Source organism: Pipistrellus hanaki (assembly GCF_964339955.1).
Source record: "Pipistrellus hanaki genome assembly, chromosome: 1".
Lineage (NCBI taxonomy): Eukaryota > Metazoa > Chordata > Mammalia > Chiroptera > Vespertilionidae > Pipistrellus > Pipistrellus hanaki.
In genome coordinates, this window is record NC_140503.1 from 59,095,192 (window position 1) to 59,117,035 (window position 21,844).

The 21,844-nt window shown below is 36.9% G+C and overlaps 1 protein-coding gene across 1 annotated transcript; it reads right to left on the minus strand.

Annotated features, from left to right (window-relative positions):
- Positions 1-3,817: 3,817 nt before the first annotated feature.
- On the minus strand, positions 3,818-20,333 carry TERB2 (telomere repeat binding bouquet formation protein 2; the record flags this gene model as incomplete). Its single annotated transcript, XM_084904004.1, has 7 exons — positions 3,818-4,035; positions 5,515-5,603; positions 12,596-12,681; positions 15,939-16,000; positions 19,028-19,167; positions 20,074-20,155; positions 20,270-20,333. 7 exons carry the CDS (start codon positions 20,331-20,333, stop codon positions 3,896-3,898), a joined length of 663 nt encoding a protein of 220 aa, XP_084760130.1. The 3' UTR covers positions 3,818-3,895.
- Positions 20,334-21,844: the final 1,511 nt, after the last annotated feature.

The window sequence follows — 21,844 nt, forward strand, 5'->3', positions numbered from 1 at the left end:
ATGTTTCTCTCTCATCGACATTTCTAGCTCTCTATCTCTCTCCCTTTCTCTCTGTTAAAAATCAATAAAATATATATTTTTTAAAAAGAGTGAATTGTATTGTATGCAGTATATCTTAATATTAAAAAGAAAAAATAGCTATTTCATTAAATTGATGCAATATGATTTAAGATGCCATTCATTATTAGTAAACATTAAGGTTATTTTTGGTCAATACTCCACAGTATCTTTTTTTAAAAATATATATATTTTTATTGATTTTTTACAGAGAGGAAGGGAGAGGGACAGAGAGCTAGAAACGTCGATGAGAGAGAAACATCGACCAGCTGCCTCCTGCACACCCCCTATCAGGGATGTGCCCGCAACCAATGTACATGCCCTCGACCGGAATTGAACCTGGGACCTTTCAGTCCACAGACCAACGCTCTATCCACTGAGCCAAACCAGTTTCGGCAAGAACTAGTCTCTTCCATGCAATTCTCTCCCACAAAAAAGATCAGCAGCCTGTTCATCATCAAAGCCTCAGTTATGATTAATTTGGAAGTAAGAGACACAAAATAGAGTACCTTAAACAAAAAAGTTTATTTCTCTGTCACATAAAAGTCTTGAGGTAGGTGACCCAGAGCTGGGACGGCAGATATCTCCACAATGCCCTCAGAACCCACGGATCCTTTCAGTTTCCTGCTTTGCCAACCCTAGGATATGCCCTTGTTATTGGCCAGCCGCCCGAGTAGGAGGGAGAGGACTGTCTGATAACAAGAGCATACCCTCTAAGCTCTAGTCAGTCTCATAAGAGAGATTTCAAACGAGTGACAGACAAGCAGTGTGGAAGCAAAGCAAGAGAATTTGCTAAGGAAGCAAGGCAAGCCCTAGCTTGTTTGGCTCAGTGGATAGAGTGTCAGCCCACGGTTCAATTCCAGTTAAGGGCCTGAGCCCAGTTTGCAGGCTCCATCCCCAGTGTGAGGCGGGTAGGACGCAGCTGATTGATGATTCTCTTTCATTGATGTTTCTATCTTTCTCTCCCTCTCCCTTCCTCTCTGAAATCAATTAAAAATATATAAATAAATATATTAAAAAGAAAGAAAGAAAAAGGAAGCAAGGCAAGCAAAAATTTAAAAATTATACTTGATGTGCAGCACAAGAAGGCACCCAGCTAATCTGATTGTCCCAACAGGTGAAAGTTTAGGGATTTCATACTTTTCTCATCTACAGATTTCAAGGTTCCCCTGCTGGCTATCTTAGAAAATAGATTGAATTTCAAGGTCCCCCTTTTTCTTTGTTGTGCCCCCCCCCCCCCCCCCCCCCCAGAAATTAGAGCATCTGGTGATTTTATCTTGTCAAATTGCTGATTTCTTTTTTCAGTAGATAAAACTCCTTCTCCTTTCCACCTATCCCCTTTCCTATATTTTCTGGTTAGAGAGGAAAGGTATTAATCATTTGCTCTTAAGTGTCCTCGGTTGGGGAAGATAAGGTCTTGCAATTCACAAACTGGCTGCAAGTTGCCCAAACATTTTGGCCTTAATTCCGTTTTCCCTTCCACTTACCCAGAAATTTTCCTAGCTTCTTACTATCCTGCCACACTTTTATATCTCAAATAGTAGCTATCACATTTGAATTCCAAGCTACAGAATGACAGAAGCAGAAAAAATGGGGGAGACAAAGGGTACATGCCAGATGTCTTTAAGAAAGGTTCCCAGATGCCATTTCCACTGTGCATCATCGACCAAACACGTGACTTAGTCATATTTAATTTCAAGTGAGACTGAGAATATGGTCTTTATTCTAGGTAGCCTGTGCCCAGATAGGAATTAGGGATCCAATCATCTTGGAAGACAGGGAAAACGAACATTCAGAAATCACTAGCAGACTCTGCCATTGATCCATAACTTATCTAATGACACAGACCTTACCAAAGGATAGAAAGAAAAATAATCTGCTCACAAAAGATGAAATAAATAAAATGGTAGCATTATAGACTTGAAACTTATATAATATTTTAAAAAATATTTGTATTGATTTCAGGTAGGAAGATGGAGAGAGAGAATCATTGATCAGCTGCCTCCTGTACATTCCCTACTAGGTAGGGATCGAGCCCACAAACTGGGCATGTGCCCTGACTGGGAATCGAACCATCATCTCCTGGCTCATAGGTCGATGCTCAACCACTGAACCACGCTTATATAAACCTAGGCTTATATAATCTTGTTACCCAATGTCACCCCAACTAATTTACTATAAAAAGAAAAAAGAAATAAGATGAACTAAGGACTACATACTAAATTAAACAGTATAAGAACTGACTATGTCTAATAGTGAAAAGCGTCAGGGGAGACATGTTTGCATGTCCACAGATAGCCCTGGTTTCTACATAAGAAACATAATCAGCTGAATGGATTAAAATAAAGCCTTCATGAAAGACAATATTATGTTTCAGGAAAAGATAATTAACATTTACGGATTTTTTTTTTTTTAAGTTTACGAGTTCAGAAGAGTTTAACAAAAAATATGGATGCAAATAAATAAAAGTTATTATATGGAAAAAATAGAACTTTCAAATGCTGATGCTGAGATTAGTGTTAAAATTTTGCATAATGAAATTTAAGTCACAGGAGAAAGGCCAGAGCCCACATATATTCAATGATCCAAACGCTAAAAAAAAAAAAAAAAAGATTAAAAAAGTGTAATTTCTTTAGATAATTCTATAGTTGGCCTGTACTTCCTAGGAGAGAGTACAGTTTTAACAAGATTATCGTTTTATAAATAATGTCATCTACAAATTTTCAAAATGCAATAAATCTATCAGATTCTATACAGCATGACCATATGAATTGAATAAAGAAATTATTGGCCGAGACCGGTTTGGCTCAATGGATAGAGCGTCGGCTTGGGGACTGAAGGGACCCAGGTTCGATTCCGGTCAGGGGCATGTACCTTGGCTGCGGGCATATCCCCAGTAGGGGGTGTGCAAGAGGCAGCTGATCGATGACTCTCTCATCGATGTTTCTAGCTCTTTATCTCTCTCCCTTCCTCTCTGTACAAAATCAATAAAATATATTAAAAAAAAAAAAAAAGAAATTATTGAAATCACTACATCTCAAGACATTTCATATCTGACACAGGCTCCAGCCACATGAGAGGGGAGGGAAGCACTGGCCTAGAAAATGAAGAGAACTATGTTCCAGTTCTGGATCAGCCCCCAACCAGTCCCCCAGGCAAGACACCTTTTCGAGGCCTTCATTTCCTCATTCAAAGCAATGAATGGATTGGACTCTATGTTCTCTCAGGCCCTTTCCAGTACTAAGATTTTAAGACACCTTGAGGGTTCATTTCAGATAAGATAACACTTGTTTATATTAAATCACTTTTGATACATTTATTATCAGAAACTGTTCACACTTGAAGTTTGAATTATTAAAGTGCTCTACTCCATATTTTCAAGTAAGAAAGAGTAATTCAGAATTCAACTATAGCATTCTAATTTTTTAATTGAAATAAAATAAGAAAAATAAATTTTACATTCACATCAATAAACCTAGAAAAATACATATAATAAAATGTTAAAGCTAAAAGAGAATCAGGAGAGAGAGAGAGAGAGAGAGAGAGAGAGAGAGAGAGAGAGAGAGATCTTATAAAGTATATTTCAATGACAATAACGCCAAACAACTGTACACTCAGTATCTGTGGGCATATGTTACAAGCTGGGGAAACAGTCCAGCCCAAATGTCAAAATACAAAGCCAAAAAGATTTTGAATTTTCTAAAGATACGTTTTTGAGATAGAAAGGAAAGAAATTATCCCCATTTCCTCATACCCCTGTCCCAAATGGGAGAACTTAAAATCATGCCCATCTTTGATAATATTTTATAGAAAATAAATGCCCAGATACAAGGACAATTTATTTCCTCTTCAATTTGTTTTTTATGGTAGACATATTAATTTCATTTTGAACATGGTATGCCAAATATCCTGAACTTCCAGGAATAAAGTCATGTAGCTCCCCAACGAATTTCTTCATGGCATCAATTGATATATAGCCTACAAAAAAAAAAGCATACATTTGAAATTTTGTCATACTACCTGATTTTCAGTGTTACGGTTGATTAGGGTTAAGATATCTAAAGAAGGTTCTGAGAAAAGAAGAAATACTAGTCAGAAGATTCTCCATGATACTTGATAATTATCAGTGAACAACCTTCTTATTCCTTACCTGTTCCCCACAACCTTCTACCTCCTTTTATTTTTATTTATTGGTTTTTAGAGAGAGAAACATCAATTTGTTATTTTACTTATTTATGGTTGATTCTTGTATGTATCCTGACTGGGGATGGAAACCATAACCTTGGTATATCAGAACAATACTCTAACTAAGCTACCCTTTTACCTTCATTTAAAACAAAGATACTTAATTAACCACTTTGACTACTGAGAGTATCATGTTGAGTTTGGGGATGGAGTATTAAAGTACTAGGTAAAAACAAAACAAAACTGGAAAGTGTTTCTAGTTTAGAGTAGAATCATTTAGAATTATTCAACTAGCTACAATCGGCACAAACAGTTCATCTTTCCAAATAGCACAGGCAAAACTTTCCTTCACTGCTAACAGTAAGATAATATTCTTTTAATAAAAACTTAATGGGAAGATTGACATTATTGCTTAGTCAACAAAGATTATTGGTATGAGTAATTTTGATGTCATGAATAATCTGAAATAGATATTAATGTCAAAAAGAACTTCTAGAATTTAAGAACTCAGTCACTTGCCTCAGCTGGTTTGGCTCAGTGAATAGAGCATTGAACTATATAGACTGGAAGGTCCTGGGTTTGATTCCAGCCGAGGGCACATGCTCTGGTTGTGGGCTTGATCCCTAGTAGGTGGTGTGCAGGAGGCAGCAGATCAATGATACTTTCTCATCACTGATGTTTCTCTCTCTCTCCCTCTCCCTTTCTCTCTGAAATCAATAAAAAAATTATTAAAAAAAAAAGAACTGTTACTTTAGCAATATTACCTTCATATGGAATTCTTATCTGAGTGATTATATTTCATGTGTAATATAATTATTTATGGTTTATACTAAAAGTGAAACTTAATTTAAAAAGTAAATCCTGTATGACAAAAATTCTGATAGCACCCAAGAATGATTGAATTTAGAACACCACCACCAACAGGTTATCTATGTATATAGTTCAATTGTTTCTCATATTAGATAACAAATTCACAGTTAATAAATTAGCTATTAATCCAATCAGATAAAATTGATTATTTTAAAATATATTTTAATCATAGTCATTTACCTCAGAAAATATCTTTTTTAAAAAAAATATTTCCTTTTATTGATATCAGAGAGGAAGAGAAAGAAATAGAAACATCAGTGATGAGAGAGAATCATTAATCAGCTGTTTCCTGCATGCCCCACTGGGGATTGAGCCTGCAACCCAACCAGTGACCTCTTGTTTCCTGATTTGATACTGAATCACTGAGCTACACCAGCTGGGCTAAATTTTATTTTAAATTACCTGTTACCATGTTGTTCACTGGATAATTCTGAAGAGGGCAGTACATCTGCTTTTCTACAACTGGAGTCCTTATAAAATGCTTTTTTGTGCTGTAAAATTAAACAGAAAGTCATGTTTATATTTGTTTTTTGGACTTGTTTTACAAATGAGAAGTTATTCCAGGCAAAATGCATAGTAATCTAATTGCTCTTTCATCAGATTTCAGTCTTAATTGGGTAAAAATGTTAAGTGTGAACTTCTTTTGTGCTTCTAAGTAATATAAGGCCTCTATGGATATTTTTTATAACCTTGGCCACTTTATAAAACAAGCATTTATTGAATTATATAGAGGCCTGGGTCTTTTACTCAGTATTTTTGAATGCATAATAATTCAACAATCCTATATAATACAGAGCTAATATGCTAATTAGACTAAACAGCAGAATGACTGTCCGAACATCGTTCTGAACAACTGTCTGGATGACCTTCTGGACCAAGCTGGGGCTGTGAGGGCCAAGCCCCTTGCATGAATTTCGTGCATTGGGCCTCTAGTACTTTATAATTAGACTAGAGGCCCAATGCACAAAGATTCGTGCAAGAATGGGCCTTCCTTCCCCTGGCTGCCGGCACCACCTTCACTCTGGCCAGAGCCGCCTTTCCACCTTCCCATACTGCCCAGAGGCCCGGAGCAGCTAAAGTAGTGCAGAACACCTGCATCGTAGCCATGGCAATGATGAAAGCATCCCGCCCCCGGCCACTGGGCACCTGTGTATGCAAATTAACCCACCATCTTTGTTGGACTAATTTGCATACATACTCCTGATTGGCTGGTGGGTGTCATGAAGGTACAGTCTATTTGCATCTTTCTCTTTTATTAGTATAGGTATATAGAAAAATAAAAAACTTGACTGAAATGTAGAAGAAAAAATAAAGGAAAACCAAAGCATTCTCCTGGATAGGAATATTGAAAATTATAAAAATAGTAGTTCTTCTCAAATTGAAGTTTAACACAATTCTCAATAAAGTCCCTTAGAGCTTAAGGAAAAAAAATTCTAAAATTCATCTTAGCAACATGTTAGAAGATCTAATAAGAGGCAAGACTAAATTTGTAATAGAATGAAATAACATACCTAGGAATATTTTTAAAGGAAGTACAGATTTATATAAAGAAAATATGAAAAGGTTCCTTAAGGGCCACAAAAGAAAACTTGAACAAATGGGGGAAAATACCACTTTCTTGGATAGAGGTATTTGATATCATAGACATTGTCCCTAAGTTAATCTATAAATTCTTTGTAATATCACTAAGTATAACAATAGGAATTTAAAAAAAAATATATGAACAAGGTGGTTGCAAAAATCAGAAGGAAAATTTGAGAAATAACAGCTAAGAAAACTTGAAAAAGAGCAAGGAGGAGGAGCTAGTTCTAGATATTAAATCATATTATAAGTAATTAAAAAAGTGGCTCTGTTGTATCACGAATGGAAAACAGTGTATTACTATTTGTGCAAAAAGGAGAAATGAAAGAATATTTTATAAATTTTCTAGTACATGTATATATTAGAAACTGATAATATTGATTGCCTCTGGAAGGAAACTGGCTTTTTGGAGGCCAGTATATTTTCATAGTATCCTCTTTTATATATCTTGGGTTTTGAACTATGTGAATATTTTACCTAATAAAAATAATTAAATTTTGAAAATAGGAAAATAATGTGTAGCATAAAGAGCCAAGGAAAAAGGAGTTTGGGACTGTTTTTTCTTTAGGTATTAAAATATATAAATAGCCGGGACTGGTTTGGCTCAGATAGAGCGTCGGCCTGCGGACTGAAAAGTCCTGGGTTCGATTCCGGGCGAGGGCATGTACCTGGTTGCGGGCACATCCCCAGTGGGGGATGTGCAGGAGGCAGCTGATTGATGATTCTATCTCATCGATGTTTCTAGCTCTCTATCCCTCTCTCTTCCTCTCTGTGAATAAATCAATAAAATATTTAAAAAAAAAAAAAATATATATATATATATATATATAAATAAAGTTATCTAACTTAAAATAAGATTGTATTGATATAAAAATAGATTCACAGATTAATGGAATAAAACAAATAGTCCAAAAATAGATCTTCAAATACATAAAACAACATATGACAAAGGGAAATCACACATCAATTGAAATAGATTTATTTTTTTAAAAACTGTGGTAATTTCTTATTTAAAAAACAAAAATAAATTTAGAATTCACTTATTAACTTATACCAAAATAAATACCTGCAGAATTAAAAACCCACTTGATCTCTGAATGGGAAAGGATTTTTCTGAAGATAAAAACAATAGAAAAATTATAAAAGTGATTAACTTAATAATGTGAACATTTAAAACTTGTATCTCTGAGGAAGTATAAACCAGATCACAAACTGAAGATATAATGTGACAAACTAGCAAAAGTTTAATGTAGTTATTATATGAAGATGACAGACAAGTTGATAAGAAAAACAATAAGGACCTCACAATAAAAAATGGAGAAATAGAAACAAAAAAGCCATAGAAAAGGAACTATAAAATTCTAATAAACAAATTTAAAAATGTTCAAACCTATTAGTAATCAAATAAATATGAAAATTAAAAGAAGATGCCATTTTCATCTATTAAATTAACACAAGGCTTCTTATTAACACTCAATATAAAGATGAGGATGCAGCAAGACCAATACTAGTAGTAATCTAAATTTATACTTTTGTGGGAAGCAACTAACAGTAGATGTCATGGCCCTTAAAGAGTATTCATATCTCTTCATGCTGTAAGTTCCACATCTGAGAATTTACATTAAGAAAGTTATCTTAAAAAGTAGAGAAAGATTTTTTTCTTTTTTTTCTTTGAGAAAGATTTATTTTTAAAAAGATGTTCATGAAGGTGCCATAACAGAAACAACTTGTAAATAATTTAAAACATTTTTAAGCATGACTCAATGATTGAGCCTTAACCTATGAATCAGGAGGTCATGGTTCCATTCCCAGTCAGGGGACATTCTCCATGGGGGGCATGCAGAAGGTAGTCAATCAATGGTTCTCTCTCATCATTGATGGTTTTATCTCTCTCTTTCTCCCTTCCTTTCCGAAATCAATAAAAAAATATTTTTTTTTTAAAAAGGGAAGATGAGGACTTAAGGAATGCCAAGAGACATATGAAAACATGCTCAAAGTCATTAATCATCAGAGAGATGCAAATCAAAACAACAATGAGATACCATCTCACACCTGTCACAATCATCAACAAATCAACAAATGACAAGTGCTGGCGAGGATGCAAAGAAAAAGGAACCCTTGTGCACTGCTGGTGGGAATGCAGACTGGTGCAGCCACTGTGGAGAATAGTATGGAGTTTCCTCAAAAAACTAAAAATGGAACTGCCATTTGACCCAGTAACCCCACTTCTAGGAATATATTCCAAGAAACTAGAAACACCAATCAGAAAGGATATATGCACCAGTAGCAGCACAATTTACAATAGCTAAGATTTGGAAACAGCATAAGTGCCCATCAGCAGATGAGTGGATTACAAAACTGTGGTACATCTACACAATGGAATACTACGCTGTGGTAAAAAGGAAGGCTCTCCTACTGTTTGCAACAGCATGGATGGAACTGGAGAGCATTGTGCTAAGCGAAAGAAGTCAGTCAGAGAAAAATAAATATCACATGATCTCACTCATTTGTGGATTATAATGAACAACATAAACTGATGAACAAAACAGATCCAGAGACAGAAGCATCAATCAGATGCTCAAACCTCAGAGGGAAGTTAGGGGAGGATGGAGGTAAGGGGGAGAGATAAGAAAAGGACTTGTATGCATGCATATAAGCCTAACCAAGGGACACAGACAACAGGGGTGAGGGCATGAGTGGGGGGTTGAGGGAAGCAGTGGGGAGATAAGGACACATATGTAATACCTTAATCAATAAAGAAAGAAAAAAAAGGAAGGTGATTAAACAAGATGAAATACTAAATGCATCCATTACAAATCATAATATCAAATAAGGTTTTTCAAAATGGGGAAAATCAAGAGACAGACTAAACAGGATAGAACTAAAGTAGGTTTATAGTTATTCATGTGGAAATCAATACAGTAATTAATTAATAAATAATATAAGCATAAACTCTGTGTTTTACACACTCACAACTATAAACTTATTGTTGCACCACTCTGCATATGCAGTCAACTCTATTGAATGCATGTATTTGTATAAAACTAGTAAGAAATAAGCTAATGTTGATGATGGTTATCTCTCAGTGGTGGGATTTAAATTTTATTCTTTTTTTTTGTATTTTCTATTTTAACAAATTGTATGCATTACATTCATCATAATAAAATTACTGTAATTAAAAGCAAGAAAAGAAATCTATACTATTTTCTGAAGATTTTATTAACATATTGGGGAAAAAAAACAGCATAGTGATTAAGGTTTTGGAGTCTGAGTCAATTAGCTAACTTTGGTTTCAGCTTCACCATTTAAATAATATTTGTTGAGTCATTTAGCTCTCTGAGACCTCAACTATAAAATGGGGCTAATACTATTTAACTATCTTATAAGGTCTAAGAAACAAATTATTGTGAACTGCTGAGCTCACAAAAGTCTTGTATTTAGCAAGTACTAAATAACTAGTTCGCCACTTAGTGTTCAATACTAATAGTATGCCAACAAAATAAATGCTTCAAAGGTAAAGTATATTTTATCTATGTTTGCACTACACCCTCTGGTGGTTCCACAAAGAAACGGCTTTAGGTAGACACCTACTTAAAGTGTCTATTCATATCCTTTGTCTATTTTTGTTGCTATTCAATTGGACATATTTCCCCAGATTTGCAAGCCCTCTTTATGTAGTATTTATATAATATTATGGAAGCAAGCCTTTGTCAAATGTTTTTCCTAATGTATATTTACTTGGATTATAATATTTTTATTTGACTTGGATTATAATATTTTTATTGCCATGTACAAGTTTAAAATATTTTGGTCATGTTTATCAATATTTTTCTTTTTAAAAATATATTTTTATTTATTTCAGAAAGAAAGGGAGAGGGAGAGAAAGAGAGAGAGAAATATCAATGATGAGAATCCTTGGCTGCAGGAGCTCATAACCAGGGCATATAGCCTGAATGGAATTTAAACCATGACCTCCTGGTTCATAAGTCAATGCTCAACCACTGCACCACACAAGCTAGGAAATCTTTTCTTAATGGATTCTGTGCTTTGGAGGAAACTTGTTTTTCTTGTTGTTGTTTTAATCCTCACAAGAGGATATTTTCCCACTGATTTTCAGAGAGTGGAAGGGAGGGAGAAGGGAAGAGAAACATCAATCGCTTGCTTCCCACACGTGTGCCAAACTGGGCTGGGGATTGAACCCCCAGTCCATGCCCTTGATTGGGAATCAAACCCTCCACCCTTTGAGGGCTGATGCTCTAATCTAACCACTGAGAAAAACTGGCCAGGTCAGGACAACTGTTTCTTAAAGAATTTATATATCTTGTATCTTTCCTAGTCCAATGAATCACGGGGAGTAACTTTTTATTTCTATTTCCCAGCCTTTTCTTTCTTTTTAAAAAAATATTTTATTGACTTTTAAAATTATTATTATTATTATTATTTTTACAGAGAGGAAGGGAGAGGGATAGAGAGCCAGAAACATCGATGAGAGAGAAACATCGACTATCTGCCTCCTGCACACCCCCCCACTGGGGATTTGCCCGCAACCAATGCACATGACCTTGACCAGAATCGAACCTGGGACTCCTCAGTCTACAGGCCGACGCTCTATCCACTGAGTCAAACCGGTTTGGGCCCAGCCTTTTCTTACAAGGCCGCTTAGTATAACTATTATCTCCTCTATCCATCTCTTAATATCTTCATAACCTCACCTCCTCTATTTTCATTTTTATTCCTTTCCTTACCAATTTCTTATCTCAAAAAGCATAACGAGAAGCTCAAAGGAATGTTACATGTAGAGATCCAAAAGACCTAAAATATAGATTTTTAAACTTAAATGGTAGAATATCTAGAAGTCACAAGACTATGAAGCAATGTGCTTTTTTTAAAATATATTTTATTGATTTTTTACAGAGAGGAAGGGAGAGAGACAGAGAGCTAGAAACGTCGATGAGAGAGAAACATCGACTGGCTGCCTCCTGCACACCCACTACCAAGGATGTGCCCGCAACCAATGTACATGCCTCTGATCGGAATCGAACCTGGGACCTTTCAGTCCGCAGACCAACGCTCTACCACTGAGCCAAACCGGCTTCGGTGAAGCAATGTTTTATTAAACTTAGCATAATTGAATATACAGCATGTGTTAAATCAGATAACAACTTACATCAAATTTTAATAAACTAAAATAGTAGGTAGAAAAATTATATGGAGAAAAACTTAACATTGAAAAAATGATAAATATTAAACTTATTACTTTTTATATGGAAGAAAGACTAATATTGATCATTTTTGTTTTAGTAGCCAAATACCAGATTTTCATATAACTAATGCTATTCTATGAATATTTTAAAAACTTTGAACTTGAAATATGAAATTAGGACTAGATAATAAGTAAGCTAGCAATAAGGGGGCCTCTTACATTGGCCCTAACACAATGGCAAGTCCATGTTTGTCTTTTTAAATTTAATTTCTTAAGTCAAAGTAATCACATTACAAAACAATTTGGAAAGGAGAGGGAGAAATCATTCAGAACTTCCAATCCTAATAATATTACTGCTAATATTTAGTATATTTTATTATTAAAAATATATTTTAAAATAATATAACAGTATTCATAATATAGATAAAATTCTAGTTTCTTTTTTGCAAGGTTAATCTAGTATATAGTTAAATGCATGGGTTCTAGAATTAGGCTGATTCAATTCAAATCCTTCTTCTCCCACTTATACAAGACTTTGGATAAATTACAATCTCTCTGACCCTAAATTGCTTTCTAAAATGTCAATGTGAAAATGATATCTCATAAAAGATTGTAAGAATTTAATGAGATAAATACATTGTCAGTGCTCCAAGATGTCTATATTGAATTGAATATCAATGAAGTATATGAACTCAGTACCTTTTGGATAATTCTTTTTTGTGATCTGTGGCCAGTTCACAGTTTTCCTTAAGGATGTTTCTTTCATTTGACATTACTTCATCATGCTGTGGATAGCAAAAGAAATAATATTTTTAAAAATCAGCACACCAATAAGCCAATCAACAAATTTTTTAATAAAAGAAGTACATTGGCATAATATAAGTCATAAAGTATTTATATACCTAGGTACATTTAATCTAGTTTGGTGGAAAAACTTAACAAAGTTTTGTAAACACACAATTAATTAGACTCTATATTTTTAGAGATACATAAAGAAAAACAAATTTTTTAAAATATCAGCTATGGCTGTATTAGATAGTAAAACTTTTGACTGATTTAATTATTTTTCAGTTTTTGAAATTTTCCCTAATGTGGTCATATTACTTATTAGTTGTTTGTTTCAAATAAGGGGAAAAAAGTGTTATTAAACTCTCTTAAAATTTTTAAAAAATATATTTTATTGATTTTTTACAGAGAGGAAGGGAGAGAGATAGTTAGAAACATCGATGAGAGAGAGTCATTGATCAGCTGCCTCCTGCACACCCCCCACTGGGGATGTGCCCACAACCAAGGTACATGCCCTTGACTGGAATCGAACCTGGGACCCTTCAGTCCACAGGCCGATGCTCTACCACTGAGCCAAACCAGCCTCGGCTCTTAAAATTTTTGAATTGAAGATTCCTCGGCTGTCTGCGAGCTACAAATAAAAAGTATGAAATAAGCTTTACAAATTGTTTCCCCTTCAAAATTAAAATGAAATATTTAGCTATGGAGTTACAAAAGAACTAAAGATTACCTGATAATACTCGCACCTATCACATAATATATTTACTTAATATGCCATTAGGAAATTGCTATATTTAGGTCACAAATACACTCTAAATAACAATAATAATGCTCCCCAAAATTACTTACCAGTTTTACCCTTATTGTTGCCATTCAGTGAAGTCCCTTCTACCTACCCTGTTTCCCCGAAAATAAGACAGTGTCTTATATTAATTTTTGCTCCCAAAGATGCGCTAGATCTTATTTTCAGGAGATGTCTTATTTTTCCATGCATTATGTCTTATTTTTGGAGGATATATTATTTTCGGGGAAACACGGTATATATACTACTAGAGATCCAGTGCATGATATTCATGCACTGGGAGAGGCAGGGTGTCCCTCAGCCCAGCCTGCGCCCTCCTGCAGCCTGGGACCCCCGAGGGATTCTTAGTGCTGCTACGGAGGCAGGAGAGGTTCCTGCTACTTCCGCTGTGCTCACCAGCTGTGAGCCCAGATTCTGGCTGAGAAGCGCTCCCTGTGGGAGAGCACTGACCACCAGGGGGAAGCTCCTGCATTGAGTGTCTGTCCTCTGGTGGTCAGTGCATATCATAGTGACTGGTTGTTCCACCGTTCGGTCTATTTGCATATTAGGGTTTTATTATATAGGATAATTATATTAAAATTGGCTAATAATTAGTCTAAATCAATAGTTTGAAAAAACTAATAAAACCCCTTGTTATATAATCATACAACTTCTAGAGTCAATAGTCTCAAGTCAATTGTCAATAGTACAGCAGGAATGTTCTACTAATTTTTAAAAAATATATTTTATTGATTTTTTACAGAGCGGAAGAGAGAGGGATAGAGAGTTAGAAACATTGATGAGAGAGAATCTTTAACCAGCTGCCTCTTGCACACCCCCTACTGGGGATGTGCCCACAACCAAGGTACATGCCCTTGACCGGAATCCAACCTGGAACCTTTCAGTCCGCAGGCTGACGCTCTATCCACTGAGCCAAACTGGTCTCGGCATGTTCTACTAATTTTTAATAGAAAACAACATTGGACTGAGTTGGAACTGAGAAAATTTTGTTCAACTTTGCCAATAATATCTGGCTATGTGAACCAAGACAGATCTTTGCTTCTCTTTACCTCAGTTTTCTCATTTCTAAAACTGAGTGATTAAATTAATGATTTTCAAGAACTTTTTAGCTCTGAAGTTCTGGTATACTCAATAATTACTATCAAATAACCATTCATGTCCCTGGAAACATTGTGATAAGTCAAGGATTAAATATTTTGGTCCTTTGTTCAACATAGACCAAGAATATAAAAGAACTATTAGTATTTTCAGATGATAACACTTAGGGAAGAAAAAACAAATTTATAAAAGAAGTACAAAATATATAAATTAATTGCTTGGCTTTCGACATATTATAAAGATGTTCTTTCTGTTTATTTTTAGAAAATATTGATTTTTTTACAGAGAGCAAGGGAGTCAATTCTCTCTGTGCAGTCAATCCTCTCTGTGCGCAATCAGGCACGTGCCTCCAGACCCCTGCCCTTTGTGGCTCCCCCGAGTCTCTGTGTGCCTTTCTCTCTACCTGACAGTCCATACTCCCCCTGTATGAATCTGGGTCCACAGAGTCTTGCCCAGAACTGGGGTTCAGTGCAGTCTGGATCTTCCTTCTCCCTCTCACCAGAGAAAGCCAGCCAGGCACTTAGCCACCCTTTCCCTCTGCGCACGTGTCTTCATACCTCAGCTCTTTGCAGCTCCTCTGATTTTCTGTGAGCTTTTCTCTTTCCTTCCAGTTGTAGAATTTCCACTCAGCCAGCTTTCCTGTGGTTCTGGATGATGACCGTTCTGTCTTTTAGTTGTAGTTTTGAAATTGTTGTGCAAGGCAGCAGTTTAGGTGCTTACCTATGTCTCCATCTTGGTTTCTCTCCTATTCTATCATTCTTTGTGTATTTATTAGCTGCTATTCTGTAAGGAAAATTTCTCTTATCCCACCTTTTCCTTCCTGCATTCCTTCCTTCTTTCGGTTCCTCCATTTTTTTTTCTTTCTGTTTTTAAAGTATCACTATATAATCATGGACTTTAAAAAATTTAATGTTTTATAATTCATTACTGGCATTGTTAATTTTGATGTTCAAATTATCCCAAGCATAGGCAAATTGAAGCAGGATGGCAAAAGCTAAAGTCAATTTTTAGTATTATAACATGTATTGAGAGGTGTTATTCAAAACATTTAACAAATGGCACAACACAGTAATTAATCAACCAGAATCTACACTGGCAGTAAAGAACTGGTCTATACTGTGAAACTATCACTCCCTTAATATTACTGACAAAAGCAACTTTTCAAGTTATGTGAATAATTTTATTCATACAAAAAATCCCAACCATTGTACCAGTACAAAAATGGTGTTCAATAAAAGCATGACCTTCAAATTCCTTAATCTGGATCGTGTCACAGGCAAACATTTTTAAGATTACATTCCTTTCAAAAAATTTTGAAACTATAAATTTTAATTAAGTACCTTACTTTACTCTTACCTTTTCTCTCAGAAAATGTTGGTCTTGTTCCCAAATAAAACTACCAATTTTTCTTCTTATTTCTGTGATAGGGGAAAAAAATCCAATACCATTTTTATTTTATTATTTTTTAAAGTTTATTCTTTTTAAAAAATATATTTTATTGATTTTTTTTTTACAGAGAGGAAGGGAGAGGGATAGAGAGTTAGAAATATTGATGAAAAAGAAACCTCGATTTGCTGCCTCCTGCACACCCCCTATTGGGGATGTGCCTGCAACCAAGGTACATGCCCTTGACCAGAATTGAACCTGTGACCTTTCAGTCCGCAGGCCAATGCTCTATCCACTGAGCAAACCGGTTGGGCTCCAAGAAGTAAATGTAACATCTGAATTTTACTTGAAGTCTGAGATTTCTAGGCCAGCATTTTTTCACTGTATCAAAATCATCTAAAATACTTGTTTAAAATGCAGATTCCTTCTGAATCAGATCATTGAGAAGGAGCTAAGGAATTTGCATTTATATAAAACTTCCCAGATGATTCCAATGCATTATCAGAATCATTGTTGTAAACTTTTCCTGCTGGAATATAGCTCTGCATTAAATGTGTCTTTAGGCCAAGCGTTAATAAAAAAAACGATTGTCTAGTCAAAATAAAAGCTATATCGCCCAGTCAGGCATGGCTTGGCAGTTGAGTGTCCACCCAGGAACCAAGAATTCACTGGTTTGATTCCTGGTCAGGGCATATGCTGGGGTTGCAGGCTTGATTCCCAGTAGGAGGGGTGGGGGTGTGTGTGCAGGAGGCAGCTGTTCAGTGATTCTCTCTCATCATTAATGTTTCTATCTCTCCCTTCTTCTCTAATATCAATAAAAAATATATATATTTTAAAAAGCTATAAAATTCCTTAATTTGTTGATTAGAGGTCCTCAATATTTCAATAATTTACTTTGTTAAAAGAAGGGTGGAAGAGCAATGTGTTTAGTGAGCATGGTAGTACAGGAATTTTACAATGCTTAGTATGTCAGAGGACTATGTCATCATTCTAACTCAAAGATCCTAAAAGATTATACATACAGTAACCCACTCATGGACAAGAAGGTAGCATTCCTCAACATCTATTCTGCCTACTTAGTAGTAGCCATTAGGCAGATATGGGCACCACATTGAAATGTGCCACTAGTCCAAACTGAAATGTGCTGGAAGCATAACATATTGAATTTCAAAGACTTAGTATCCAAAAAAGTATGCAAATGCCTGGCTGGAGTGGCCCAGTGGTTGAGCATCAACCAATGAATTAGGAGGTCATGGTTTGATTCCTGGTCAGGGCACATGCACACGTTGTGGGTTGCAGGAGGCAGCTAATCAATGATCTTTTCATCATTGATGTTTCTATCTCTCTTTCCCTCTTCCATTCTCTTTAAAGTGTGTGTGTGTGTGTGTGTGTGTGTGTGTGTGTGTATGTATATATATAAAAAACTTAAAATATCCCAATAATTTTATTATATATAGAATATGATACTGTAGATATATTAGGTTAAATAAAATACATTCTTAAAATTAATTTCACCTATTTCTTTTTATTCTTTTTAATGTGATTACTAGAAAATTTATGATTAATATGTGGCTCACATTTGCATCTTCATACTTCTACTAGACAATACTGGTCTAGATGGATAATAATGTATAGTTTTTATTTTTTAAAAAGGAGCATGTTTTTATTTCTGACAGTTTTAAAATTTTAAATATTTTTAACTTAAGATGCTAATCTCAAAGACAGGAGTCATTAATTAATTTATTTATGACCACTTAGAGCAACTCATTGTTATAAATAGGTCCTACCAGGATATTAAATCTATGAAAGGAACCCAATTTGGGGAGTTTCTAAAACTCTTCTATAGAAATCTTTTTTGATCTGTTTGGTGTGTTGTTGTTTTTTTTACTTTGCTCATGGGGAATGTGTACATCTGTCTTGCTAGGGATAGACACATAAGAATTGGGTAATAATTCAAAACCTATAAAAATGGATATTTTGCCCGACCTGCATGGCTCAGTGGTTGATCATTGACCTGTGAACCAGGAGGTCAGGGTTTGATTCATGGTCAGGGTATATGCCTGAATTGTGGGCTAAATCCCCAATGGAGTACATTCAGGAGGCAGCCAGTCAATGATTCTCTTTCATCATTGGTGTCTCTCTCTCTCCCTCTCCCTTTCTCTCTGAAATCAATAAAATAATATATTTTTTAAATGGGATATTTAAGTAGTCCAGATAAAATAGGTAGGATTTGAATAGAACAAATCAGGAAAAACTAAAAGAACCAATTTCAGAAACAGTTTATTTACTTGCCCTTTACTTCACAGGGCTGCTGAAATAATTAATGTGAAAGTACTTTATTATTTTTTAAAAATATATTTTATTGATTTTTTTTACAGAAAGGAAGAGAGAGGGATAGAGAGTTAGAAACATCGATGAGAAAGAATCATCGATGAGAAAGAATCATCGATCAGCTGCCTCTTGCACACTCCCTACTGGGGATGTGCCTGCAACCAAGGTACATGCCCTTGACCGGAATCGAACCCAGGACCTTTCAGTCTGCAGGCAGACACTCTATCCACTGAGCCAAACCGGTTTCGTCTGAAAGTACTTTAAACAGTATAAAGAACAATAGTAATATATGGGTTTATTATCATAATGAATCTTTAAAAATAGAAAAAAACTTCAGAAATATGAAGAGATTAAAAACTTGCAAAGAACAGTTAATTGTATGCTCACATATCAGACTACTTATATTATCTCATTTTATCCTCAAAACAACTTGGGAGAAATTGCTAAATGTTACAGAACCAGTGAGTGTTGTATCCCAGCCAGTGAACACTGTGAGGACAAGATCTGCATGTGTATTATTCAGCACCAAATCTCCAGCACCTGGGTTGAAACCTGGCACGCAGTAGGAGCTCAGTGAATGCATGAATCAAGGGTAAACAAATAAATCTAGAATATACACCAAGGCGTTCTGATCCCAAATCTGTGCTTTTCCACTTAGATCAGTACAGCTGGGTGACTTAGCTGGATCTGTCTGTCTAACAGGGGTTGGATGAATGATCTTTGCTAACCTTCTTGCAGGCATGCAGGAGGAAGAACGAAATGACCTAGAGCCACTGAATTTTTAATTTCAGCATTAGCTACTGCAGAGAGATAGTAGGCATGAAAAACGGTAGCATTATCATCTATGTAATCGAGGCTCTGATATATTCTAGGAGGAAAAGAAATGAAATATTTTAGGTTATCAAATAAACAAAACTGTATTCAACCTTGCAAAAAGGGAACAAATAAGTGGAAGTAGAAAGATTATCCATAGGCAACCAGGAGACTGGGGGTTCAGAGGGTGGGGATTAAACCTCAGCTTTACAAACATAATCCCACAGCAACTCGGAGGATGGCAGGTGGACAGATTGAAGGCAGAGCAACCTCCCAGAAAAACACGCTGAGAGTCACGGCAAGAGGTGATCAGGGTGTGCGCTAACGTGGTGAGAGGGCGTGCTGAGAGCGTTTGAGGGGCACACCCCCGGGTGTCTGAACACTGGCGGATCAGTGTGGGGCGGGGTTGTTATTCAAAAGAAGCTAGGAAGGCTTTAAGCTTAAGAACACAGGCCCTACTGCAGGTATGAGGGGCATGCAGATTTAGATTAAACATATTCAATAGGAGGGGCCTCCAAGAAGTCACGTGGAGCCTCCACCCACGAACCAGAAGGTCATGGTTAGGTTCCAGATCAGAGCACAGGCCCGGGGTTGCGGCTCGATCCCCAGCAGGGGGCGTGAAGGAGGCAGCCGATCAATTCTCTCTCGGCGTTGATGTTTCTGTCCCTCTCTTCCTCTCCTTTTCCATCTCCCTTTCTCTCTCTAGAATTAATAAACACTTTTTTTCTTTTAAAGTCACGTGAAAAAAATTAAAAAAAAAAAAAAAAAGTCACGTGGAGCTGTTAATATTGGAACTCAAGAAGTGACTCGGGGACCAGGCGGGAGGCCAGGCCATGGTGGCAGAAGGAGAGGAGAAGGCTATGTATTTTAACCTCCATAGGATTGGAAACGACCGCAATTTCCACCTCCAGCTCCCGCCTCATCAGGACTCGAGAGGCGACGCCAGGCGGCGCGCAGGTACCTCATCGTGTCCGGGTGCGAGGCGTCGCAGCTGAACAGGAAGTCGGCGGCCCTCGGGTCACTGATCGTCCCCCCTTCGGACACTGCGGAGGCAAGAGCGAAGGGCGGGTAAGCCAGCAAGGACCCTGGGGCCAAGGCCCACGAGTGGGAGGGGTGCCACCTCCACCCCCTCACCCACCCTTTCCCCAGCTTCCTACCCCAGAACTGCCTCAGGTTCCCGCTGACGCTGCCGCAGAACCAGCCTCGCTGCCCTTGAAACATGGCGCCGCCTTGCGGGTCAGGAGGTGGGGGAGGGAACCGTAGCAGAGATCGCTGATTGGTCCTGGCTCCACAGCCGGGCTCGGTGATTGGTTCTCGGGGGAAAGGGCGGGAAAAGCCGAGGGACAGGAGGAAGAAGGATCCCGCTGCTAGCAGACGGAGCAAACCAACTCCTAGGACTGTGGGCAGGACGCTCGGCTTCCCCTCTTTCAGCGGGAAGGGGTCAGTAGTCACATTTGTGAGTTTTAAACCCAAAGTGCATACTAACAAAATTAGTGTGCCCTGTTGTACAGGCATGAGTGCAGGTCCTGTAGCATCAAGCAAAATTTTTAATGGAAATATATATAATTGACTTGCAATAATAGTTTTAGTGATTCGATATTTATGCATATTACAATGTGATTATTCCCATAAGTCTAGTTAACTTCTGTCGCCGTATGAAGTTATTACAGTACTAGTGATATTCTCTCTGCGGTTATTATACACCCTGTGTCTTTTTTTTTTTTTTTTTAAACTGGAAGTTTGTACCCCTTAATCCCACCCCCTGCCACTGCCTCCTTCTGGCAACCATCTATGAGTCTATTTCTGTTTTATTTGTTTTATTTATTTTTAAAAATATTTTTATTGATTTCAGAGAGGAAAGGAGAGAGAGGGACAGAAACATCAATAATGAGAATCATTGATTGGCTGCCTCCTGCATGACCCCCACTGGGGATTGAGCCCACAGAAAGGGCATGTGCTCCCACCAGGAATGGAACATGGACCTCATAGGTTGAAGTTCAAACAATGAGCCACACTGGCTCAGCAGATTTCAATCTTTTTTATGACTGAGTAATAAAATTTCATTGCATGTATATAGATAGATATAGATATAGATACCCCACATCTTTATCCATTTATAAAATCCACAAATACTTATCTTGGCTATTGGAAATAATGCTGCAATGAACATAAGGATGCATATGTCTTTTTGAATTGGTTAAATACCCAGAAGTGGAATTGTAGCATCAAAATTAGGAACATGGTGGCATCGGTGACACTGCACTGGCAGTGGGCAGCAGTGGAGGCGTTGCCTGCTTCAATGGGTCCGATGACAGCAGGACTGCGGCAGGATGGTGGAGCAGATGAGTGGGTGGCACCAGGCCAAGGCAGGAGCAAGGGAGGCCCAATTGCCCTGCTGATCGCCCCACAGAGAGTGACCAGAAGCAGTGGCAGGGGACTCGATGATTCAGGCGGAGATGGGCACACAGGGCCCTGGGGGCCCAAGTGCTGCCCAGGGCCCAGAAGTCAGCAGGGACTTGCCATTCCATGCAGACACTCACACTTCGATTGTCAGCTAGATCTAGGGACTGCACCTTGCATGAATTTTGTGCACTAGGCCTCTAGTACTATTATAATGCAGTTCACAAAAACTTTTATTATCCCTTTAATGTCTGCAAGGCTCTGTAGTAGTTATTTCTGATATTAGTTATTCATGCCTTTTTATTTCTTAAGGTTTGTCAATTTTATTAGCC